Source organism: Nicotiana sylvestris, chromosome 5 (genome assembly GCF_000393655.2).
Source record: "Nicotiana sylvestris chromosome 5, ASM39365v2, whole genome shotgun sequence".
In the NCBI taxonomy this organism is placed as follows: domain Eukaryota; kingdom Viridiplantae; phylum Streptophyta; class Magnoliopsida; order Solanales; family Solanaceae; genus Nicotiana; species Nicotiana sylvestris.
In genome coordinates this window covers 97,690,025-97,716,721 of record NC_091061.1, presented here as the reverse complement: position 1 = coordinate 97,716,721, position 26,697 = coordinate 97,690,025, and the positions used below count along the sequence as shown (strand labels likewise).

At 43.9% G+C, this 26,697-nt stretch overlaps 1 protein-coding gene across 1 annotated transcript; it reads right to left on the bottom strand.

Annotated features, from left to right (window-relative positions):
• Positions 1-511: 511 nt before the first annotated feature.
• Positions 512-25,409, bottom strand: LOC138891262 (uncharacterized). Its single transcript, XM_070174541.1, has 2 exons — positions 25,067-25,409; positions 512-755 (listed from the first exon to the last, which is right to left on the bottom strand). Exons 1-2 carry the CDS (start codon positions 25,241-25,243, stop codon positions 681-683), a joined length of 252 nt encoding a protein of 83 aa, XP_070030642.1. The 5' UTR covers positions 25,244-25,409; the 3' UTR covers positions 512-680.
• Between the last annotated feature and the right edge of the window lie 1,288 nt (positions 25,410-26,697).

Below are 26,697 nucleotides of genomic sequence, written 5' to 3'. Positions count from 1 at the left end.
CGATGTAGCTATCAGCACAAGTTACAAGCAATAAGAAAACTTCATCTCCACCTTCTGGAGAGAGTTATGGAAGCTTAGTTGTATCACCTATGGCAGCAAAAATGCTCAGATGACATAAATGACATTGTATGAACCAGCAAATCAGATATATAGACAGACACCTCGTTAGCACACGAACAATGACGAATACCTTATTGAAGAACATAAACCCATTTCCAGGCTATATATAGGTAGAAACGCCTCTAGGATACTTATACTCCAACCCTTTGTGGGATTCTTACTGGATTATTTCCTGTTATCAAAACGATACAATTGAGAGGGGATGGTTCATGGGTAAGCATTTAACAGATAGGTATGAATAGTCTTTTCGAAACCCTGCACTTTTGTTAATAAAATCTTTCCTTTACAAAGAGGAATATGCTCTTGCACAACCCCTAGACCTCCTTTTCGTGCTGATAATGTGAGTAAAGTTCTCTTGATATAAAGGAAATGAAATTAGAAACAGAAACCATTGCTAAAATAACCAGCCTTAGACATTATAACAGAGCAAGTATAAGTATTTCTTATTCAATGGAATATCTTTATCATGTTGTCACACTTGTGCAAATGAAAAGTATCATGAAGCACAAAATTTTAGCATCCAAATATAGGACCAACCACAGCTAACCACAATTGTTGCTTCAGTAATCTTTTGTTCCAAAATTCTTGCACCAGAGTTGAGAAGGAATGGCCCGGACTGGATGATGTGGCCTTTGCTGCAAAATAGAAACCTCGTTATCACATGAATGGAGATCAAATATTTTGCAAAGTGCACACACGAACTCATACTTTAATAGGTGGTATGGTTGGTTGCATAGGAAAAAATAATCCTAACATAAAATTCTGCGCAACTAATACAACTTTTCATTGCAATATAATACTCCGCATTATTAATTTAGTCTATACATAACTAATACTACAAAGTTTAGCCTCCGATAAAGAAAAATGTTATCTGCATAACTAATGCAGCATTTGGTTACAAATACCGACATAACTCATTCCTTTTCAAAAAAAAAAAAGTACCAACATGACTCATGTAAATCTATATATTATTTTATAAGAAGAAAAACATACAGTAAGAATATGTGCTAGAATAAGAGTATCCAAAGACAAATATTTTTTTAATGCAGACAATCACTACATAATAATCTCGTGTTATCATTTGTCGTATAGTAATCTTTATATTAAGATTTACTGCACAAAAATCCCAACATTATTTGTTATCGCATAACAATCTTCTGTTATAATCCCTGCATAAGAAGTACATGAATCAAACGGCCTTAACAGTATCAAATCAATATGAAAAAAAGGAGCAATTGAGCAACAAAGAAGAACACTGATCATTCTAAAAGAATTATATTAAGTTGATCAAAGGCTAGAACAACCATTTACCTAAACAAATAAAAAGACTCAACAAGACATCATCTTTGAACTGAACCTTCAAATTGAACAAACAAACATAAATAACCATTTTTTTCACGTTGACCGAGCTTGTTTTTGCTCCAGCCAGACGTCATATACTTTTAAAATTTTCAATCTATTTACATGTACACTTAATAAAAATTTTGTTTAAAAATTGATCATTTTACAGCAATTACTAATTGATTCAATCCAATACTTCTAAAAATATGAATGACAAATCATCTAGGCTGAACTTTTTTGCAAGAAACTCTGCCAGGAGTTTTTTGCAAAAAATATGAATAACAAATCTCTACAGCGTAATCTTTCTTTCCTCTGTCTTGCTACACCTCGACTAATCTATCGGGTAGCCTATCCAGCAGCCAAGCATTACCAAGGTAATCTTACTCACCGAGGTTGGAGCAAATGACTCACACTAAGTGTTACAACTGCAATCCAAACTAGGGATCATCAGGTTACTACTCTCATGTCTCAACCACTAGGCCATCCACTAGGGGACTCGACAGAAGCATGCATATTTCCCTTTCAAGTCGGCTAGTCAAGGTACAGATCAAACAAGGGGGAGAGTTTCCCGATGTGATATTAAGACTTACATCAAGGTCTTACAATAAACTTCTCATGGATAGATGAGATGTTCACCAATGTCTATAAGTAAGATTACTGGGAATGTCCAAAAACACTCAGAGCCTCAAGTAAAAGATGGGTATGATATTTTCTTTTTATAAGTGAGATGTTTGTAATCTTACCCTACATAAGTTGTCTCAATTAGGTTCTCAGGCAAGTGATCTCAATCAAAGCAATTGGATGTCACTGTAGCATAATCAATTCCTATTGATGCCAAATTTTGTTAGCTCCAATTATTTCTGAATAATCATAGTAGGCAGCATCTAGAACAGTCTTTCACATGCAATATTAAGCCTACTATGATTGGGAATCATCAGTCCACCAGCTATAACAATTGCATGCTATACACATTTACGAAACTAAATAACGTCACACATAGCTCATAGGCTTCTGAAAGCAATTTCTTTCTTGGAGATTAGGCTAGGGTTTCTTTTTCTTTCTTTTTTTCTTTATTTCTTTCTTTCTTCCTTCCTTTTTGGCTGGTCGTGGGGTTTAAAAGTCAAAATAGGGCACAAGATTCAGTGTTTTTTACAGCGAAAAGGCTACTGGGACTTTAAGTAAGAAGTGAACTGCACTTCATTTTTACATAACGGTTTACGGGCCAACTTGCGAGGGTACCTACTATCTACTACCAACACTGTAACAGAGTAACTCTTCCTAATGCCCCCAAGACAAAGGCAGGTGGAAGTAAATCACTTGGTGTATTTTATCTCCAGTTGAACCCTAGTCTTTCATAGTTTAACTTCATTGACCTTTAGACCACACCCTTGGGTGCTAAGCGAATTTCACAATTTCCCGAAACACAATCTATAAGCGACGTGCGGACAACTAGACAGTCGTTATCTGCTTCTAGTCTCAGTCCTAACGAAAGAGCAAGCACAAAGTCGTGCTCAAGCTAAGGCAAACACACACAAAAGCTGGAAAGACAATGAAATAAAAGGCACAAAGAATGGGAGGCCAAGGCCAATTTTCTGATTTACTTGATAAACAAAGGGAAAATACAAAGTGTGTATGAGATGCCTTCTAACAAGGCCTAAGCATGCCTATTTATATACAAAACCGTCCACTGATGGGCATGGTTGGCAGTGGACCCGTCCAGCTGTGAGGCACTGCACTAAGTGACTTCCATCATTATGTTGGCAGATTTCCTGTCTGTGGCCCCGTCCAGCTGCTGTGCACTAATTCCTGCTGGCCCAGATTGGCTCCCATGATAGTGCTGACAGATAGTGGTCTTGCCCAGCTGTGCAGCACTTGTCTTTGTTGGTGGAGAGTGGCTGCCATGATTGTCCTGGCGAGCCGTGGGACCGTGTTTTCCATGGGCAGAGATTCCCTGGCCTTTGGCAGCTAGGTTTGACTCGGTTTGTGGCCCCTTAGGCGGGAAAATCAGTAACGAATTTAGCGGGTCGGCACACTCTCCCCCACTTGAAATGGCGACGACCGCGGCGCCACAAAGGTTCAAGTAATCATGGACTTGATCTTTGAACTGCCATAGATCCTCGTACTTTTCCCATGACGCCTCCTCCGGTGACTGTCCCTTCCAATGAACAAGAAATTAGGCACTCGAGTTGCCCCAACCTTTGCCTCGGACTAGTTGATGATCAATGATCGCCTCAATTTTCTTGTCAATGGCAGAAGGTGTGATGAAAATTTGGGCACGGCTGGGCTGTCCCCATTCTGCATCATCCTTGTCTTCATAATATGGCTTGAGCTGGCTAGCATGGAAGACGGGATGGATCTTCAAATGATGAGGCATGTCCAGCTTAAAAGAAATCTTGCCAACCTTGGCAGTGATTTCAAATGGCCCCTCGTAGCGTCGAATCAAGTTTTGATTGACGGGACGATTTGAACTGCCGGGGATTGAGTTTAACCATCACTTTATCCCCAATTCTGTAGTTCACCGGACGCCTCTTGCGATCAGCAAACTTTTTCATCTTGCGGGCAGCCTTATCTAAGTAATACCTTGCCATATCCATTTGCTCCTCCCAAGCTTTCGCCATATGAAACGCCCCTGGGTTCCTTAATTCTGCACTCGTGGGCAAAGACTGAGGAGTGTTAGGCAGCTGCCCCGTTGCAAGTTCGAAAGGGCTCCTCCCGGTCGATTCACTGCGTTGCAGGTTGTATGAAAACTAGGCAGTGTCAAGCAGCTTGGCCTAGTCCTTTTGATTGGCACTAACAAAGTGCCTCAAATATAGCTCCAAGAGAGCATTGATCCTCTCCGTTTGGCCATCCGTTTGTGGATGAAAACTGGTGGAGAAGTGCAACTCTGATCCCAACAAGTTGAACAACTCTCTCCAAAAAGCACCGGTAAAACGGGGATCACGATCGCTTATGATGTGTTTCGGAATGCCCCAATGTTTTACCACGTCTCTGAGAAACAAACGTGTTGCTTCCTTAGCTTTGCAATTAGCGGTGGTGGCAGTAAATGTTGCATATTTTGAAAACCGATCGATCACTACCATGATTGTGCCAAAGCCCTCCGAGTTTGGCAGACACGTGATGAAATCCATGGTGACGTTGTCCCATGGCTTTTCCGCTACTGGTAAAGGCTCAAGCAAGCCTCCCGGTACTTTGTGTTCAACTTTGTCCTGTTGGCACCCAAGACACGTTCGGACGTACACTTCAATGTCATCACTCATATGCGGCCAATAATATGATGCCTCTAACAACGCCAAAGTGCGATTTTGGCCTGGATGCCCTGCCCAAACTATGTCGTGCCCTTCCTTGATCAGTGTGCGCCTAAGATTGCCCCATTTAGGCACAAAAATGCGTCTGCCAGTAGTATACACAAGACCATTTTCCACCCAAAACTTCTTTGTCTTGCCTTGGCTGGCCAAGTCAAGAAGTTGCTTCGCCACCGGATCATGCTACATTCCTTCCTTGATTGCATCAAGGATATCGTTGTTGGTTGTGCTAACAATTGGCGCCAGCACTGCCTTCCGACTCAATGCGTCGGCAACAACATTAGCTTTCCCCGGCTTATACTCCAAGGAATAGTCAAATTCCGCCAAGAAGTCCTGCCACCTTGCTTGCTTGGGTGACAACTTCTTTTGTGACTGGAAATAACTCGTCGCCACATTATCCGTTTTGACGACAAAAGGGGTTCCCAACAAGTAATGACGCCAGGTCCTAAGGCAATGAACCACTGCCGTCATCTCCTTCTCTTGGACCGTATACCGACGCTCCGCATCATTCAATTTTCTGCTCTCAAAGGCTATTGGGTGGCCCTCTTGCATTAGGACGCCCCCAATAGCAAAATCAAATGCATCCGTGTGGACTTCAAAGACTTCCGAAAAGTCTGGTAAGGCCAAAACAGGCTCCTCCGTAATTGCTGATTTGAGCCCCTCAAATGCCTTTTACACAATTCGGTCCATTCCCAGGAATGATCCTTCTTTAGTAAGTCTGTGAGCGGAGCCGCAATTGTTGAGTAGCCAAGAATGAATCGTCGGTAATAATTAGCAAGGCCAAGAAAGGACCGCAACTCGGTTACCTTCGTTGGGGCCTCCCAATCTCTAATTGCTGCGACTTTGTGGTTGTCCATACGAATATGTCTCTGGCTGATCGTATGCCCCAGAAATTTCACTTGGGGTTGGGCAAAAGAACACTTCTCCCTCTTCACGAATAGGTTGTTTCCCTCAGAATTTGGAAAACTTTGCGGAGGTGATCAAGATGTTCCTCTATGCTGCTGCTATAGATCACAATGTCATCAAGATAGATACCACAAACTGATCCAAAAAAGGGTGGAACAGCTTGTTCATTAACGTGCAAAAAGTTGCGGGGGCGTTGGTTAAGCCAAACGGCATCACCAACCACTCAAAGGCTCCATAACGGGTTACACAAGTCGTCTTCGGTTCATCTCCTTCGGCTATGCGGACTTGATAATATCCTTTCCTTAATCCATCTTGGTAAATACCTTGGCTTGGCCAAGACGATCAAACAAATCTGCTATCAAAGGGATTGGATATTTGTTTTTCACCGTGACTTTGTTGAGCGCACGATAGTCTATGCACAGTCGTAATGACCCATCTTGCTTCTTTTGGAACAAGACTGGTGCTCCAAATGGCGCCTTTGACGGTCTAACGTGTCCCGCTTCAAGCAACTCCTTCAGTTGCTTCCTCAATTCCTCCAATTCTGGAGGTGCCATGCGATACGGGCCCATGGCAGGTGGCTTTGCTCCCGGAATCAGCTCAATCTGATGATCCACTTCCCTTCGTAGTGGGAGACATTTGGGAAGTTCTTCCGGCATAACATCCTTGTTTTCATCAAGAACCTGCTGCACACATGGGGGCAAGGTCTCATCAACCTTGACCTCGTTAATCTCAGTTACGGCTGCTAAGAACGTGGCTTCTCCTCTCTTGAAGCCCTTCACAATCTGCATTGTTGATAATTGACCCACGGCTTGTGGCACACGAAGGGTTGGTACAACACAAGGACCCCTTGGATCATAAATATAGATTTGGTTAAGGCTGGGGAAATGAACGCCATGACTTCGTCCCAATAGTTCAGGCCCAATATGATATCAAACACGTCCATGGGAGCGACAAAGAAACTCACACTCCCTTGCCAAGCTCCTAAATTGAGTTGCACATTGTGAGCAACTCCATTTACGTTTGTGAGATTGGCATTGACTGTTTTTAACAAAGAACTGCTGGGACTAAAAGTAAGGCCAAGTGATCTAGCCTTTGCTTCAGTCACGAAGTTGTGTGTCGCCCCAGTGTCGACCATGATGCGAACGGGTTGTCCATTAAGCTTCGCATCCACAAACAGTGATCCTTTTTGCTTCAACCTGGGTTCTTTGCCCATCACAGCACCAAGTAAAGTCTGACCCATTTGAGCAAGGTCAGGTTTGTCCCGAGTAACCTGCTTCAAAGCAGGCTCTTTGGTCAGCAACGCACCGAGCATCATGTGGCCAAGATGTGCCACATTTTGTCTCCCTTGAGTAGCAGCCTCGCCTGCTTGTATATCAGTTTGTGCCGCACCTTCTTGCCTCCGTTCTGCTGCGATTAAGGCACTGAGCTTGCCCAAAGAAGGACAATCTCTGTAATGATGGCCAGGGTCCTTGCAAAGATAGCAACCATTGCGTGGACCATTCGCCTTCTTCTTTTCATTGTACCTGTCGCGCCAGTGAGAATTGTGGTTGCCTTCTCCTTTGGAATCACGATTGGGGCCAGCAATTTGCTTGCCTTTGTCTCGATATGTACAATCTCCTCCAGATCTGACGGGTTTGCTCTTGGTGTCCCTTGACTTGGTGCTTCTGTCCTAAAATCCGTCAAGGACTCAGCCACGGCGATAGCTTCATCGACGTCTTTAACTTGACGTCGCTGCAACTCTTGTTTGGCCCAGTTTTGAAGGCCATCCATGAAATAAAACAACACGTCCTCACCTGACATGTTGGGGATCTGCAAAATGAGTTTGGTGAACTCTTTTACGTACTCACGAATGGAAGTTGTTTGTTTCAGTTCTCTCAACTTCCGACGAGCCTCATTGACGACATTTTGTGGATAGAGCTGTCGTTTTAGCTCGGACTTGAACTGCTCCCAAGTTTGGATTGAGCAAGTACCTTTCTCCATCTCGGTTTTCTTCCTCCGCCACCAAAGCATGGCGGTGTCGATAAGGTACATCGTTGCGGCCCTGATTTTGGCAGCCTCATCAACGATGTTGAGGTGCTCATAGTAGTCCTCCATTTTTCAAATGAAGTTCTCAACGTCTTGAGCGCTTCTTTCGCCTCTGAACTCTTTGGGTTTAGGGGCATCGATTTTGGTTTCACGAATCGTCACAGGACCAGTGCCACCGGCAAGCCTTACTACCTCTAATTGTTGCTTTAGAATCTCAACCTCCCTGTGCAACGTTGAGACAGCCTCGGTCAGCTTGAGCTCAAGGTTGGTTAGTCCTTCCTTGTGCTCCTCGGTCATTTGATCCACGGCTTCCTTGGCGTCTCCCAGCTCTTCTAAGGCAGTAGACTCAAGTGAAGCGAAGTTGCCTTCAACAACTTCAAGACGCTGGTTTAAAGCAGCTAAACCAGCCTCAGTGAGGTCTACTCGCTCGTCTAAGCGGCTCGATGCAGAACCATCACCTTCCTCGCCATGACTAACCTGTTGTGGAGGTGGCTCATAGGAAACGCCCTCACTTGTTATGGCTATTGCAGGATCTCGCACCTTGCTCGTCCCTCTTCTCTTTGGTTTATGATTCTTTGTTGGTGACTTGTTGTCACGAGCTTAACTCCAGTAAGCGACGTGCGGACAACTAGACAGCCGTTATCTGCTTCTAGTCACAGTCCTAACGAAATAGCAAGCACAAAGTCGTGCTCAAGCTAAGGCAAACACACACAAAAGCTGGAAAGACAATGAAATGAAAGGCACACAAAGAATGGAAGGCCAAGGCCGAGCTTGTTTTTGCTCCAGCCAGACGTCATATACTTTTTTAATTTTTTAATCTATTTACATGTACACTTAATAAAAATTTTGTTTAAAAATTGATCATTTTACAGCAATTACTAATTGATTCAATCCAATACTTCTAAAAATATGAATGACAAATCATCTAGGCTGAACCTTTTTTCAAGAAACTCTGCCAGGAGTTTTTTGCAAAAGATATGAATAACAAATCTCTACAGCGTAATCATTCTTTCCTCTGTCTTGCTACACCTCGACTAATCTATCGGGTAGCCTATCCAGCAGCCAAGCATTACCAAGGTAATCTTACTCACCAAGGTTGGAGCAAATGAATCACACTAAGTGTTACAACTGCAATCCAAACTAGGGATCATCAGGTTACTACTCTCATGTCTCAACCACTAGGCCATCCCCTAGGGGACTCGACAGAAGCATGCATATTTCCCTCTCAAGTCGGCTAGTCAAGGTACAGATCAAACAAGAGGGGAGAGTTTCCCGATGTGATATTAAGACTTACATCAAGGTCTTACAATAAACATCTCATGGATAGATGAGATGTTCACCAATGTCTATAAGTAAGATTACTGGGAATGTCCAAAAACACTCAGAGCCTCAAGTAAAAGATGGGTATGATATTTTCTTTTTATAAGTGAGATGTTTGTAATCTTACCCTACATAAGTTGTCTCAATTAGGTTCCCAGGCAAGTGATCTCAGTCAAAGCAATTGGATGTCACTGTAGCATAATCAATTCCTATTGATGCCAAATTTTGTTAGCTCCAATTATTTCTGAATAATCATAGTAGGCAGCATCTAGAACAGTCTTTCACATGCAATATTAAGCCTACTATGATTGGGAATCATCAGTCCACCAGCTATAACAATTGCATGCTATACACATTTACGAAACTAAATAACGTCACACATAGCTCATAGGCTTCTGAAAGCAATTTCTTTCTTGGAGATTAGGCTAGGGTTTCTTTTTCTTTCTTTCTTTCTTTATTTCTTTCTTTCTTCCTTCCTTTTTGGCTGGTCGTGGGGTTTAAAAGTCAAAATAGGGCACAAGATTCAGTGTTTTTTACAGCGAAAAGGCTACTGGGACTTTAAGTAAGAAGTGAACTGCACTTCATTTTTACATAACGGTTTACGGGCCAACTTGCGAGGGTACCTACTATCTACTACCAACACTGTAACAGAGTAACTCTTCCTAATGCCCCCAAGACAAAGGCAGGTGGAAGTAAATCACTTGGTGTATTTTATCTCCAGTTGAACCCTAGTCTTTCATAGTTTAACTTCATTGACCTTTAGACCACACCCTTGGGTGCTAAGCGAATTTCACAATTTCCCGAAACACAATCTATAAGCGACGTGCGGACAACTAGACAGTCGTTATCTGCTTCTAGTCTCAGTCCTAACGAAAGAGCAAGCACAAAGTCGTGCTCAAGCTAAGGCAAACACACACAAAAGCTGGAAAGACAATGAAATAAAAGGCACACAAAGAATGGGAGGCCAAGGCCAATTTTCTGATTTACTTGATAAACAAAGGGAAAATACAAAGTGTGTATGAGATGCCTTCTAACAAGGCCTAAGCATACCTATTTATATACAAAACCGTCCACTGATGGGCATGGTTGGCAGTGGACCCGTCCAGCTGTGAGGCACTGCACTAAGTGACTTCCATCATTATGTTGGCAGATTTCCTGTCTGTGGCCCCGTCCAGCTGCTGTGCACTAATTCCTGCTGGCCCAGATTGGCTCCCATGATAGTGCTGACAGATTGTGGTCTTGCCCAGCTGTGCAGCACTTGTCTTTGTTGGTGGAGAGTGGCTGCCATGATTGTCCTGGCGAGCCGTGGGACCGTGTTTTCCATGGGCAGAGATTCCCTGGCCTTTGGCAGCTAGGTTTGACTCGGTTTGTGGCCCCTTAGGCGGGAAAATCAGTAACGAATTTAGCGGGTCGGCACACTCTCCCCCACTTGAAATGGCGACGACCGCGGCGCCACAAAGGTTCAAGTAATCATGGACTTGATCTTTGAACTGCCATAGATCCTCGTACTTTTCCCATGACGCCTCCTCCGGTGACTGTCCCTTCCAATGAACAAGAAATTAGGCACTCGAGTTGCCCCAACCTTTTCCTCGGACTAGTTGATGATCAATGATCGCCTCAATTTTCTTGTCAATGGCAGAAGGTGTGATGAAAATTTGGGCACGGCTGGGCTGTCCCCATTCTGCATCATCCTTGTCTTCATAATATGGCTTGAGCTGGCTAGCATGGAAGACGGGATGGATCTTCAAATGATGAGGCATGTCCAGCTTAAAAGAAATCTTGCCAACCTTGGCAGTGATTTCAAATGGCCCCTCGTAGCGTCGAATCAAGTTTTGATTGACGGGACGATTTGAACTGCCGGGGATTGAGTTAACCATCACTTTATCCCCAATTCTGTAGTTCACCGGACGCCTCTTGCGATCAGCAAACTTTTTCATCTTAAGGGCAGCCTTATCTAAGTAAGACCTTGCCATATCCATTTGCTCCTCCCAAAACTTTCGCCATATGAAACGCCCCTGGGTTCCTTAATTCTGCACTCGTGGGCAAAGACTGAGGAGTGTTAGGCAGCAGCCCCGTTGCAAGTTCGAAAGGGCTCCTCCCGGTCGATTCACTGCGTTGCAGGTTGTATGAAAACTGGGCAGTGTCAAGTAGCTTGGCCTAGTCCTTTTGATTGGCACTAACAAAGTGCCTCAAATATAGCTCCAAGAGAGCATTGATCCTCTCCGTTTGGCCATCCGTTTGTGGATGAAAACTGGTGGAGAAGTGCAACTCTGATCCCAACAAGTTGAACAACTCTCTCCAAAAAGCACCGGTAAAACGGGGATCACGATCGCTTATGATGTGTTTCGGAATGCCCCAATGTTTTACCACGTCTCTGAGAAACAAACGTGCTGCTTCCTTAGCTTTGCAATTAGCGATGGTGGCAGTAAATGTTGCATATTTTGAAAACCGATCGATCACTACCATGATTGTGTCAAAGCCCTCCGAGTTTGGCAGACACGTGATGAAATCCATGGTGACGTTGTCCCATGGTTTTTCCGCTACTGGTAAAGGCTCAAGCAAGCCTCCCGGTACTTTGTGTTCAACTTTGTCCTGTTGGCACACAAGACACGTTCGGACGTACACTTCAATGTCATCCCTCATATGCGGCCAATAATATGATGCCTCTAACAACGCCAAAGTGCGCTTTTGGCCTGGATGCCCTGCCCAAACTATGTCGTGCCCTTCCTTGATCAGTGTGCGCCTAAGATTGCCCCATTTAGGCACAAAAATGCGTCTGCCAGTAGTATACACAAGACCATTTTCCACCCAAAACTTCTTTGTCTTGCCTTGGCTGGCCAAGTCAAGAAGTTGCTTCGCCACCGGATCATGCTACATTCCTTCCTTGATTGCATCAAGGATATCGTTGTTGGTTGTGCTAACAATTGGCGCCAGCACTGCCTTCCGACTCAATGCGTCGGCAACAACATTAGCTTTCCCCGGCTTATACTCCAAGGAATAGTCAAATTCCGCCAAGAAGTCCTGCCACCTTGCTTGCTTGGGTGACAACTTCTTTTGAAATTGGAAATAACTCGTCGCCACATTATCCGTTTTGACGACAAAAGGGGCTCCCAACAAGTAATGACGCCAGGTCCTAAGGCAATGAACCACTGCCGTCATCTCCTTCTCTTGGATCGTATACCGACGCTCCGCATCATTCAATTTTCTGCTCTCAAAGGCTATCGGGTGGCCCTCTTGCATTAGGACGCCCCCAATAGCAAAATCAAATGCATCCGTGTGGACTTCAAAGACTTCCGAAAAGTCTGGTAAGGCCAAAACAGGCTCCTCCGTAATTGCTGATTTGAGCCCCTCGAATGCCCTTTTACACAATTCGGTCCATTCCCAGGAATGATCCTTCTTTAGTAAGTCTGTGAGCGGAGCCGCAATTGTTGAGTAGCCAAGAATGAATCGTCGGTAATAATTAGCAAGGCCAAGAAAGGACCGCAACTCGGTTACCTTCGTTGGGGCCTCCCAATCTCTAATTGCTGCGACTTTGTGGTTGTCCATACGAATATGTCTCTGGCTGATCGTATGCCCCAGAAATTTCACTTGGGGTTGGGCAAAAGAACACTTCTCCCTCTTCACGAATAGGTTGTTTCCCTCAGAATTTGGAAAACTTTGCGGAGGTGATCAAGATGTTCCTCTATGCTGCTGCTATAGATCACAATGTCATCAAGATAGATGACCACAAACTGATCCAAAAAGGGGTGGAACAGCTTGTTCATTAACGTGCAAAAAGTTGCGGGGGCGTTGGTTAAGCCAAACGGCATCACCAACCACTCAAAGGCTCCATAACGGGTTACACAAGTCGTCTTCGGTTCATCTCCTTCGGCTATGCGGACTTGATAATATCCTTTCCTTAATCCATCTTGGTAAATACCTTGGCTTGGCCAAGACGATCAAACAAATCTGCTATCAAAGGGATTGGATATTTGTTTTTCACCGTGACTTTGTTGAGCGCACGATAGTCTATGCACAGTCGTAATGACCCATCTTGCTTCTTTTGGAACAAGACTGGTGCTCCAAATGGCGCCTTTGACGGTCTAACGTGTCCCGCTTCAAGCAACTCCTTCAGTTGCTTCCTCAATTCCTCCAATTCTGGAGGTGTCATGCGATACGGGCCCATGGCAGGTGGCTTTGCTCCCGGAATCAGCTCAATCTGATGATCCACTTCCCTTCGTAGTGGGAGACATTTGGGAAGTTCTTCCGGCATAACATCCTTGTTTTCATCAAGAACCTGCTGCACACATGGGGGCAAGGTCTCATCAACCTTGACCTCGTTAATCTCAGTTACGGCTGCTAAGAACGTGGCTTCTCCTCTCTTGAAGCCCTTCACAATCTGCATTGTTGATAATTGACCCACGGCTTGTGGCACACGAAGGGTTGGTACCACACAAGGACCCCTTGGATCATAAATATAGATTTGGTTAAGGCTGGGGAAATGAACGCCATGACTTCGTCCCAATAGTTCAGGCCCAATATGATATCAAACACGTCCATGGGAGCGACAAAGAAACTCACACTCCCTTGCCAAGCTCCTAAATTGAGTTGCACATTGTGAGCAACTCCATTTACGTTTGTGAGATTGGCATTGACTGTTTTTAACAAAGAACTGCTGGGACTAAAAGTAAGGCCAAGTGATCTAGCCTTTGCTTCAGTCACGAAGTTGTGTGTCGCCCCAGTGTCGACCATGATGCGAACGGGTTGTCCATTAAGCTTCGCATCCACAAACAGTGATCCTTTTTGCTTCAACCTGGGTTCTTTGCCCATCACAGCACCAAGTAAAGTCTGACCCATTTGAGCAAGGTCAGGTTTGTCCCGAGTAACCTGCTTCAAAGCAGGCTCTTTGGTCAGCAACGCACCGAGCATCATGTGGCCAAGATGTGCCACATTTTGTCTCCCTTGAGTAGCAGCCTCGCCTGCTTGTATATCAGTTTGTGCCGCACCTTCTTGCCTCCGTTCAGCTGCGATTAAGGCACTGAGCTTGCCCAAAGAAGGACAATCTCTGTAGTGATGGCCAGGGTCCTTGCAAAGATAGCAACCATTGCGTGGACCATTCGCCTTCTTCTTTTCATTGTACCTGTCGCGCCAGTGAGAATTGCGGTTGCCTTCTCCTTTGGAATCACGATTGGGGCCAGCAATTTGCTTGCCTTTGTCTCGATATGTACAATCTCCTCCAGATCTGACGGGTTTGCTCTTGGTGTCCCTTGACTTGGTGCTTCTGTCCTAAAATCCGTCAAGGACTCAGCCACGGCGATAGCTTCATCGACGTCTTTAACTTGACGTCGCTGCAACTCTTGTTTGGCCCAGTTTTGAAGGCCATCCATGAAATAAAACAACACGTCCTCACCTGACATGTTGGGGATCTGCAAAATGAGTTTGGTGAACTCCTTTACGTACTCACGAATGGAAGTTGTTTGTTTCAGTTCTCTCAACTTCCGACGAGCCTCATTGACGACATTTTGTGGATAGAGCTGTCGTTTTAGCTCGGACTTGAACTGCTCCCAAGTTTGGATTGAGCAAGTACCTTTCTCCATCTCGGTTTTCTTCCTCCGCCACCAAAGCATGGCGGTGTCGATAAGGTACATCGTTGCGGCCCTGATTTTGGCAGCCTCATCAACGATGTTGAGGTGCTCATAGTAGTCCTCCATTTTTCAAATGAAGTTCTCAACGTCTTGAGCGCTTCTTTCGCCTCTGAACTCTTTGGGTTTAGGGGCATCGATTTTGGTTTCACGAATCGTCACAGGACCAGTGCCACCGGCAAGCCTTACTACCTCTAATTGTTGCTTTAGAATCTCAACCTCCCTGTGCAACGTTGAGACAGCCTCGGTCAGCTTGAGCTCAAGGTTGGTTAGTCCTTCCTTGTGCTCCTCGGTCATTTGATCCACGGCTTCTTTGGCGTCTCCCAGCTCTTCTAAGGCAGTAGACTCAAGTGAAGCGAAGTTGCCTTCAACAACTTCAAGACGCTGGTTTAAAGCAGCTAAACCAGCCTCAGTGAGGTCTACTCGCTCGTCTAAGCGGCTCGATGCAGAACCATCACCTTCCTCGCCATGACTAACCTGTTGTGGAGGTGGCTCATAGGAAACGCCCTCACTTGTTATGGCTATTGCAGGATCTCGCACCTTGCTCGTCCCTCTTCTCTTTGGTTTATGATTCTTTGTTGGTGACTTGTTGTCACGAGCTTAACTCCAGTAAGCGACGTGCGGACAACTAGACAGTCGTTATCTGCTTCTAGTCTCAGTCCTAACGAAATAGCAAGCACAAAGTCGTGCTCAAGCTAAGGCAAACACACACAAAAGCTGGAAAGACAATTAAATGAAAGGCACACAAAGAATGAAAGGCCAAGGCCGAGCTTGTTTTTGCACCAGCCAGACGTCATATACTTTTAAAATTTTCAATCTATTTACATGTACACTTAATAAAAATTTTGTTTAAAAATTGATCATTTTACAGTAATTACTAATTGATTCAATCCAATACTTCTAAAAATATGAATGACAAATTATCTAGGCTGAACTTTTTTGCAAGAAACTCTGCCAGGAGTTTTTTGCAAAAGATATGAATAACAAATCTCTACAGCATAATCATTCTTTCCTCTGCCTTGCTACACCTCGACTAATCTATCGGGTAGCCTATCCAGCAGCCAAGCATTACCAAGGTAATCTTACTCACCAAGGTTGGAGCAAATGACTCACACTAAGTGTTACAACTGCAATCCAAATTAGGGTCATCAGGTTACTACTCTCATGTCTCAACCACTAGGCCATCCCCTAGGGGACTCGACAGAAGCATGCATATTTCCCTCTCAAGTCGGCTAGTCAAGGTACAGATCAAACAAGAGGGGAGAGTTTCCCGATGTGATATTAAGACTTACATCAAGGTCTTACAATAAACATCTCATGGATAGATGAGATGTTCACCAATGTCTATAAGTAAGATTACTAGGAATGTCCAAAAACACTCAGAGCCTCAAGTAAAAGATGGGTATGATATTTTCTTTTTATAAGTGAGATGTTTGTAATCTTACCCTACATAAGTTGTCTCAATTAGGTTCCCAGGCAAGTGATCTCAGTCAAAGCAATTGGATGTCACTGTAGCATAATCAATTCCTATTGATGCCAAATTTTGTTAGCTCCAATTATTTCTGAATAATCATAGTAGGCAGCATCTAGAACAGTCTTTCACATGCAATATTAAGCCTACTATGATTGGGAATTATCAGTCCACCAGCTATAACAATTGCATGCTATACACATTTACGAAACTAAATAACGTCACACATAGCTCATAGGCTTCTGAAAGCAATTTCTTTCTTGGAGATTAGGCTAGGGTTTCTTTTTCTTTCTTTCTTTCTTTATTTCTTTCTTTCTTCCTTCCTTTTTGGCTGGTCGTGGGGTTTAAAAGTCAAAATAGGGCACAAGATTCAGTGTTTTTTACAGCGAAAAGGCTACTGGGACTTTAAGTAAGAAGTGAACTGCACTTCATTTTTACATAACGGTTTACGGGCCAACTTGCGAGGGTACCTACTATCTACTACCAACACTGTAAGTAAATCACTTGGTGTATTTTATCTCCAGTTGAACCCTAGTCTTTCATAGTTTAACTTCATTGACCTTTAGACCACACCCTTGGGTGCTAAGCGAATTTCACAATTTCCCGAAACACAATCTATAAGCGACGTGCGGACAACTAGACAGTCGTTATCTGCTTCTAGTCTCAGTCCTAACGAAAGAGCAAGCACAAAGTCGTGCTCAAGCTAAGGCAAACACACACAAAAGCTGGAAAGACAATGAAATAAAAGGCACACAAAGAATGGGAGGCCAAGGCCAATTTTCTGATTTACTTGATAAACAAAGGGAAAATACAAAGTGTGTATGAGATGCCTTCTAACAAGGCCTAAGCATGCCTATTTATATACAAAACCGTCCACTGATGGGCATGGTTGGCAGTGGACCCGTCCAGCTGTGAGGCACTGCACTAAGTGACTTCCATCATTATGTTGGCAGATTTCCTGTCTGTGGCCCCGTCCAGCTGCTGTGCACTAATTCCTGCTGGCCTAGTTTGGCTCCCATGATAGTGCTGACAGATTGTGGTCTTGCCCAGCTGTGCAGCACTTGTCTTTGTTGGTGGAGAGAGGCTGCCATGATTGTCCTGGCGGGCCGTGGGACCGTGTTTTCCATGGGCAGAGATTCCCTGGCCTTTGGCAGCTAGGTTTGACTCGGTTTGTGGCCCCTTAGGCGGGAAAATCAGTAACGAATTTAGCGGGTCGGCACACTCTCCCCCACTTGAAATGGCGACGACCGCGGCGCCACAAAGGTTCAAGTAATCATGGACTTGATCTTTGAACTGCCATAGATCCTCGTACTTTTCCCATGACGCCTCCTCCGGTGACTGTCCCTTCCAATGAACAAGAAATTAGGCACTCGAGTTGCCCCAACCTTTGCCTCGGACTAGTTGATGATCAATGATCGCCTCAATTTTCTTGTCAATGGCAGAAGGTGTGATGAAAATTTGGGCACGGCTGGGCTGTCCCCATTCCGCATCATCCTTGTCTTCATAATATAGCTTGAGCTGGCTAGCATGGAAGACGGGATGGATCTTCAAATGATGAGGCATGTTCAGCTTAAAAGAAATCTTGCCAACCTTGGCAGTGATTTCAAATGGCCCCTCGTAGCGTCGAATCAAGTTTTGATTGACGCCCCCTCAACGATTTGAACTACCGGGGATTGAGTTTAACCATCACTTTATCCCCAATTCTGTAGTTCACCGGACGCCTCTTGCGATCAGCAAACTTTTTCATCTTGCGGGCAGCCTTATCTAAGTAAGACCTTGCCATATCCATTTGCTCCTCCCAAGCTTTCGCCATATGAAACGCCCCTGGGTTCCTTAATTCTGCACTCGTGGGCAAAGACTGAGGAGTGTTAGGCAGCTGCCCCGTTGCAAGTTCGAAAGGGCTCCTCCCGGTCGATTCACTGCGTTGCAGGTTGTATGAAAACTGGGCAGTGTCAAGTAGCTTGGCCTAGTCCTTTTGATTGGCACTAACAAAGTGCCTCAAATATAGCTCCAAGAGAGCATTGATCCTCTCCGTTTGGCCATCCGTTTGTGGATGAAAACTGGTGGAGAAGTGCAACTCTGATCCCAACAAGTTGAACAACTCTCTCCAAAAAGCACCGGTAAAACGGGGATCACGATCGCTTATGATGTGTTTCGGAATTCCCCAATGTTTTACCACGTCTCTGAGAAACAAAACGTGCTGCTTTCTTAGCTTTGCAATTAGCGGTGGTGGCAGTAAATGTTGCATATTTTGAAAACCGATCGATCACTACCATGATTGTGCCAAAGCCCTCCGAGTTTGGCAGACACGTGATGAAATCCATGGTGACGTTGTCCCATGTCTTTTCCGCTACTGGTAAAGGCTCAAGCAAGCCTCCCGGTACTTTGTGTTCAACTTTGTCCTGTTGGCACACAAGACACGTTCGGACGTACACTTCAATGTCATCCCTCATATGCGGCCAATAATATGATGCCTCTAACAACGCCAAAGTGCGTTTTTGGCCTGGATGCCCTGCCCAAACTTTGTCGTGCCCTTCCTTGATCAGTGTGCGCCTAAGATTGCCCCATTTAGGCACAAAAATGCGTCTGCCAGTAGTATACACAAGACCATTTTCCACCCAAAACTTCTTTGTCTTGCCTTGGCTGGCCAAGTCAAGAAGTTGCTTCGCCACCGGATCATGCTACATTCCTTCCTTGATTGCATCAAGGATATCGTTGTTGGTTGTGCTAACAATTGGCGACAGCACTGCCTTCCGACTCAATGCGTCGACAACAACATTAGCTTTCCCCGGCTTATACTCCAAGGAATAGTCAAATTCCGCCAAGAAGTCCTGCCACCTTGCTTGCTTGGGTGACAACTTCTTTTGTGACTGGAAATAACTCGTCGCCACATTATCCGTTTTGACGACAAAAGGGGCTCCCAACAGGTAATGACGCCAGGTCCTAAGGCAATGAACCACTGCCGTCATCTCCTTCTCTTGGACCGTATACCGACGCTCCGCATCATTCAATTTTCTGCTCTCAAAGGCTATTGGGTGGCCCTCTTGCATTAGGACGCCCCCAATAGCAAAATCAAATGCATCCGTGTGGACTTCAAAGACTTCCGAAAAGTCTGGTAAGGCCAAAACAGGCTCCTCCGTAATTGCTGATTTGAGCCCCTCGAATGCCCTTTTACACAATTCGGTCCATTCCCAGGAATGATCCTTCTTTAGTAAGTCTGTGAGCGGAGCCGCAATTGTTGAGTAGCCAAGAATGAATCGTCGGTAATAATTAGCAAGGCCAAGAAAGGACCGCAACTCGGTTACCTTCGTTGGGGCCTCCCAATCTCTAATTGCTGCGACTTTGTGGTTGTCCATACGAATATGTCTCTGGCTGATCGTATGCCCCAGAAATTTCACTTGGGGTTGGGCAAAAGAACACTTCTCCCTCTTCACGAATAGGTTGTTTTCCCTCAGAATTTGGAAAACTTTGCGGAGGTGATCAAGATGTTCCTCTATGCTGCTGCTATAGATCACAATGTCATCAAGATAGATGGCCACAAACTGATCCAAAAAGGGGTGGAACAGCTTGTTCATTAACGTGCAAAAAGTTGCGAGGGTGTTGGTTAAGCCAAACGGCATCACCAACCACTCAAAGGCTCCATAACGGGTTACACAAGTCGTCTTCGGTTCATCTCCTTCGGCTATGCGGACTTGATAATATCATTTCCTTAATCCATCTTGGTAAATACCTTGGCTTGGCCAAGACGATCAAACAAATCTGCTATCAAAGGGATTGGATATTTATTTTTCACCGTGACTTTGTTGAGCGCACGATAGTCTATGCACAGTCGTAATGACCCATCTTGCTTCTTTTGGAACAAGACTGGTGCTCCAAATGGCGCCTTTGACGGTCTAACGTGTCCCGCTTCAAGCAACTCCTTCAGTTGCTTCCTCAATTCCTCCAATTCTGGAGGTGTCATGCGATACGGGCCCATGGCAGGTGGCTTTGCTCCCGGAATCAGCTCAATCTGATGATCCACTTCCCTTCGTAGTGGGAGACATTTGGGAAGTTCTTCCGGCATAACATCCTTGTTTTCATCAAGAACCTGCTGCACACATGGGGGCAAGGTCTCATCAACCTTGACCTCGTTAATCTCAGTTACGGCTGCTAAGAACGTGGCTTCTCCTCTCTTGAAGCCCTTCACAATCTGCATTGCTGATAATTGACCCACGGCTTGTGGCACACGAAGGGTTGGTACCACACAAGGACCCCTTGGATCATAAATATAGATTTGGTTAAGGCTGGGGAAATGAACGCCATGACTTCGTCCCAATAGTTCAGGCCCAATATGATATCAAACACGTCCATGGGAGCGACAAAGAAACTCACACTCCCATGCCAAGCTCCTAAATTGAGTTGCACATTGTGAGCAACTCCATTTACGTTTGTGAGATTGGCATTGACTGTTTTTAACAAAGAATTGCTGGGACTAAAAGTAAGGCCAAGTGATCTAGCCTTTGCTTCAGTCACGAAGTTGTGTGTCGCCCCAGTGTCGACCATGATGCGAACGGGTTGTCCATTAAGCTTCGCATCCACACCAAGTGATCCTTTTTGCTTCAACCTGGGTTCTTTGCCCATCACAGCACCAAGTAAATTCTGACCCATTTGAGCAAGGTCAGGTTTGTCCCGAGCAACCTGCTTCAAAGCAGGCTCTTTGGTCAGCAACGCACCGAGCATCATGTGGCCAAGATGCGCCACATTTTGTCTCCCTTGAATAGCAGCCTCGCCTGCTTGTATATCAATTTGTGTCGCACCTTCTTGCCTCCGTTCAGCTGCGATTAAGGCACTGAGCTTGCCCAAAGAAGGACAATCTCTGTAGTGATGGCCAGGGTCCTTGCAAAGATAGCAACCATTGCGTGGACCATTCGCCTTCTTCTTTTCATTGTACCTGTCGCGCCAGTGAGAATTGCGGTTGCCTTCTCCTTTGGAATCACGATTAGGGCCAGCAATTTGCTTGCCTTTGTCTCGATATGTACGATCTCCTCCAGATCTGACGGGTTTGCTCTTGGTGTCCCTTGACTTGGTGCTTCTGTCCTAAAATCCGTCAAGGACTCAGCCACGGCGATAGCTTCATCGACGTCTTTAACTTGACGTCGTTGCAACTCTTGTTTGGCCCAGTTTTGAAGGTCATCCATGAAATAAAACAACAAGTCCTCACCTGACATGTTGGGGATCTGCAAAATGAGTTTGGTGAACTCCTTTACGTACTCACGAATGGAAGTTGTTTGTTTCAGTTCTCAACTTCCGACGAGCCTCATTGACGACATTTTGTGGATAGAGCTGTCGTTTTAGCTCGGACTTGAACTGCTCCCAAGTTTGGATTGAGCAAGTACCTTTCTCCATCTCGGTTTGCTTCCTCCGCCACCAAAGCATGGCGGTGTCGATAAGGTACATCGTTGCGGCCCTGATTTTGGCAGCCTCATCAACGATGTTGAGGTGCTCATAGTAGTCCTCCATTTTTCAAATGAAGTTCTCAACGTCTTGAGCGCTTCTTTCGCCTCTGAACTCTTTGGGTTTAGGGGCATCGATTTTGGTTTCACGAATCGTCACAGGACCAGTGCCACCGGCAAGCCTTACTACCTCTAATTGTTGCTTTAGAATCTCAACCTCCCTGTGCAACGTTGAGACAGCCTCGGTCAGCTTGAGCTCAAGGTTGGTTAGTCCTTCCTTGTGCTCCTCGGTCATTTGATCCACGGCTTCCTTGGCGTCTCCCAGCTCTTCTAAGGCAGTAGACTCAAGTGAAGCGAAGTTGCCTTCAACAACTTCAAGACGCTGGTTTAAAGCAGCTAAACCAGCCTCAGTGAGGTTTACTCGCTCGTCTAAGCGGCTCGATGCAGAACCATCACCTTCCTCGCCATGACTAACCTGTTGTGGAGGTGGCTCATAGGAAACGCCCTCACTTGTTATGGCTATTGCAGGATCTCGCACCTTGCTCGTCCCTCTTCTCTTTGGTTTATGATTCTTTGTTGGTGACTTGTTGTCACGAGCTTAACTCCAATAAGCGACGTGCGGACAACTTGACAGCCGTTATGTGCTTCTAGTCTCAGTCCTAACGAAATAGCAAGCACAAAGTCGTGCTCAAGCTAAGGCAAACACACACAAAAGCTGGAAAGACAATGAAATGAAAGGCACACAAAGAATGAAAGGCCAAGGCCGAGCTTGTTTTTGCTCCAGCCAGACGTCATATACTTTTAAAATTTTCAATCTATTTACATGTACACTTAATAAAAATTTTGTTTAAAAATTGATCATTTTACAGCAATTACTAATTGATTCAATCCAATACTTCTAAAAATATGAATGACAAATCATCTAGGCTGAACTTTTTTGCAAGAAACTCTGCCAGGAGTTTTTTGCAAAAGATATGAATAACAAATCTCTACAGCGTAATCATTCTTTCCTCTGTCTTGCTACCCCTCGACTAATCTATCGGGTAGCCTATCCAGCAGCCAAGCATTACCAAGGTAATCTTACTCACCAAGGTTGGAGCAAATGACTCACACTAAGTGTTACAACTGCAATCCAAACTAGGGTCATCAGGTTACTACTCTCATATCTCAACTACTAGGCCATCCCCTAGGGGACTCGACAGAAGCATGCATATTTCCCTCTCAAGTCGGCTAGTCAAGGTACAGATCAAACAAGAGGGGAGAGTTTCCCGATGTGATATTAAGACTTACATCAAGGTCTTACAATAAACATCTCATGGATAGATGAGATGTTCACCAATGTCTATAAGTAAGATTACTGGGAATGTCTAAAAACACTCAGAGCCTCAAGTAAAAGATGGGTATGATATTTTCTTTTTATAAGTGAGATGTTTGTAATCTTACCCTACATAAGTTTTCGTCTCAATTAGGTTCCCAGGCAAGTGATCTCAGTCAAAGCAATTGGATGTCACTGTAGCATAATCAATTCCTATTGATGCCAAATTTTGTTAGCTCCAATTATTTCTGAATAATCATAGTAGGCAGCATCTAGAACAGTCTTTCACATGCAATATTAAGCCTGCTATGATTGGGAATCATCAGTCCACCAGCTATAACAATTGCATGCTATACACATTTACGAAACTAAATAACGTCACACATAGCTCATAGGCTTCTGAAAGCAATTTCTTTCTTAGAGATTAGGCTAGGGTTTCTTTTTCTTTCTTTCTTTCTTTATTTCTTTCTTTCTTCCTTTCTTTTTGGTTGGTCGTGGGGTTTAAAAGTCAAAATAGGGCACAAGATTCAGTGTTTTTTACAGCGAAAAGGCTACTGGGACTTTAAGTAAGAAGTGAACTGCACTTCATTTTTACATAACGGTTTACGGGCCAACTTGCGCGCACCTGGATTATTCTACTGGGTACCTACTATCTACTACCAACACTGTGACAGAGTAACTCTTCCTAATGCCCCCAAGACAAAGGCAGGTGGAAGTAAATCACTTGGTGTGTTTTATCTCCAGTTGAACCCTAGTCTTTCATAGTTTAACTTCATTGACCTTTAGACCACACCCTTGGGTACTAAGCGAATTTCACAATTTCCCGAAACACAATCTATAAAAAAAAATTACTCAATATATATGTGCGAATAACAACATAACTGCAACTAACATTACTATTTTTTTACAGCGGAGAAATCTCCAACGGCCAATGGCGCACAACCTCTCTACTCCTTCTCCACTTACATATCAAGCTTTTGTCTATGGCAGGGTTCAAACTCGTGATATGCGCCTAACCAACACATCACGCATTGTGCTCTTACCACTAGACCAAAACCCTGGGGGCTGCAACTAGCATTAACATTTCAACATCAAATGTAGAATATCGACTATACTAATCTACACCACAAATCAAGCATAATCAAAATGCTATCATAACGAGCTTTTGAGAAATATTACCTTAATTCTTGAGTTTTAGTTTCAATTAATCAACCATAAAAACCAATTAGTTCACACCATTCAACTACATGTTAAATGCTTTAGATAAATTACTATCATGACTTGAGGATAGTAAACAAAACATAAAACAAGCAAGAAAAGGATAAAAAAAAGTGTTGCTACCAAGAAAGAGACCAAAAAAAAGGATAAAGAAGATAAGCCTAGAACGGAATAGCAGAAGAAGAGGATTCACATGCCAAAAAAACTGTCGTGGTGAACAACAAAATGAAGAACAAGAAGCAAACAGATAAACATAAATGATTGAAAAAGAGTCACTAAAACCCAAAGTAAGAAGAAGATGACAACGAAGAAAATATTGAAGCATACTGTAGAAGAGTCCTAGTACTCGGATACCAAAAGGTCTTATTTTCCAACTCCTTTTCTTTTGTAAACTCTAATATTAAATTCAAAGAACCACCAGTTGTGCCTCACTGTCTGAAGTCGCATTAGTTCACCCATAATAAGTAATAATCCCTTCCTTCACATTTCTCCGTCGCTTTCATTTCCTACTTCTTACATTCATCACTGAAGCTAAAGCTGCAGATACATTTATACTCCTAATTCCTACCACTACACTTCTAGCCAATATATTTACCTCAAAGCATGGTATGTTCTCAGAGAATTAATTTCCCAGGATCAAAAGAACTCATATTTGAGTTCATTAACCAACTTCAACAATCAATATCAGCCAGTTGTATCAAGAATAAGAAATCCTGCTTTCTGCCAAACGGAATATAAATATTATTCACCTTATGATGAGATTGTTTTAACTTCACATAACCACACATGCTGAACCTGAAGATCCTAAACTCATTGCATCAAACAAACACAAAGTACAAAAATCAATTTTCACCCTAAAGCTAACGCCTTTACCCGATTTCACCAAGATCAATCTCTAACCAAAATTAAAGCACAATATGTGATTTCAATCTTGAATCTCAAATCGTTACGAATATATTTCACATAAAAAATAAGTAAAATTTGAGGATACTGACCTCGAGTTCGGCGGATTTCAAGGCGACTGGGATACATATAAGGACGATTCCAGCGAGAGCAATGGCAGTGTTGCGCTGCCAATGCTTGGGCCTACAGTAGGGCCCACCACTCATGCTCCAGACCTTAGTCCTGAAGTCCCCACCATGTCCATGGGCGTGATCTCCTCCGCCGGCCATTTTTTTTCTACCGCTGATGAGATGCAGAAAGTAATGGAAGTTACAGAACTTGATGAATAGGAAAATTCTCAACTCGATTGACAGAACTGTGTAGCGTTAAGGCCCGTGCTATTTCGATGCGCTGCCAAGGATGTTTTTTCTTCCTTTTTTTTTCACAAGTTTGGAAACAAGAAATTGAGCGAAAAAGTATAGTTCATTAAAATATAAAGAATTTTATAATTTGTGGTGTGCGACTATAATTTTTTTTTAAATTTGTAGTATTAAACATTTTATAATATTTAAGGAGTTTATGTCACGGTCCGAAAATCCCACCCTCAAAATCATGATAGTCTGACATTTCACTTGCTAGACAAGCCAACGTTAGAATAGTTTATCCATTTTAAGCAGTTCAGATTAAGTAATAATGAAGAAGCCAAAATAACTTAAATAAATTTGGAATAAAGTGCGGAAAACCATTTAACTTGCTAGGCAAACCAACGTTAGAATAGTTTATCCATTTTTAACAGTTCAGGTTAAGTAATAATGAAGAAGCCAAAATAAACTGAAATAAATCTTGAGTAAAGTAGAAAGGGATTTCAGGGCTGCGAACACCGAGCAGTTGTACCTCAAGTCTCTGTACTTATAGTCAACCCGAGCAGGCTACCGACCGCCGTTGGAACCGACTCCAAAATCTGCACAAGAAATGCAGAGTGTAGTATGAGTACAACCGACCACATGTACTCTGTAAGTGTCGAGCTTAACCTCGACGATGTAGTGACGAGCGGGTCACTTACAATAACATATACGTTGTATAAAATAATGATAGGAAAGAAAAATACGGAAACGAAATAAGGCAGTTAACTCATGAAACAACTCATTCCTCAAAGAAAACGAGGAAATGCCAGAATTACCAATCCTTGGAATCTCGTACGAAAGTACCGAAAACAACACAATGCAATAAAGAATAGGAAAGACATAAACTGTTGTGGCGCGTAACCCGATCTCACTGTACAATGCTATCCTCCCTATTCCACCAAAACCAAATTGCACAAGTTATTTTTCCAAGTCCAAAACCACTTCGAAGCCTATCCAAAACTCACCGAGCCCTCGGGGCTCCAAACCAAACATGCACACAAATCCAAAAATATCATACGAACTCCTTCGCACGATCAAAACATCAAAATAACACCTAGAACTATGAATTAGACACCAAAACGAATGAAATTTTCAATGAAACTTAAGAACATTCAATTTTTCTGTCGGACGTCCAAATAACGTCAAAGCAACTCCGTTTTGCACCAAAATTTGCAGTAAGGGTGGCAAGTGGGCCGGTCCAGGACCGCGGGCCAAATGGTCTTCTGGGCCTAAACAGGCCTGAACCGGTTAGAACCGGCTACGTGGGCCCGGTTCGATCTTCTGGGTCAGTTCTTCTCATTAGGACCGCTAGGCCCAGGACCATTTAGGACCTGGACCGG

Excerpts from the sequence above, each read along its gene's own strand:
- LOC138891262 (XM_070174541.1), bottom strand. The coding sequence starts at position 25,243 with ATGGCCGGCGGAGGAGATCACGCCCATGGACATGGTGGGGACTTCAGG. Across the intron at positions 756-25,066 it reads TGAAATCCGCCGAACTCGAG|CAAAGGCCACATCATCCAGT; the intron begins GTCAGTATCCTC and ends TCTATTTTGCAG.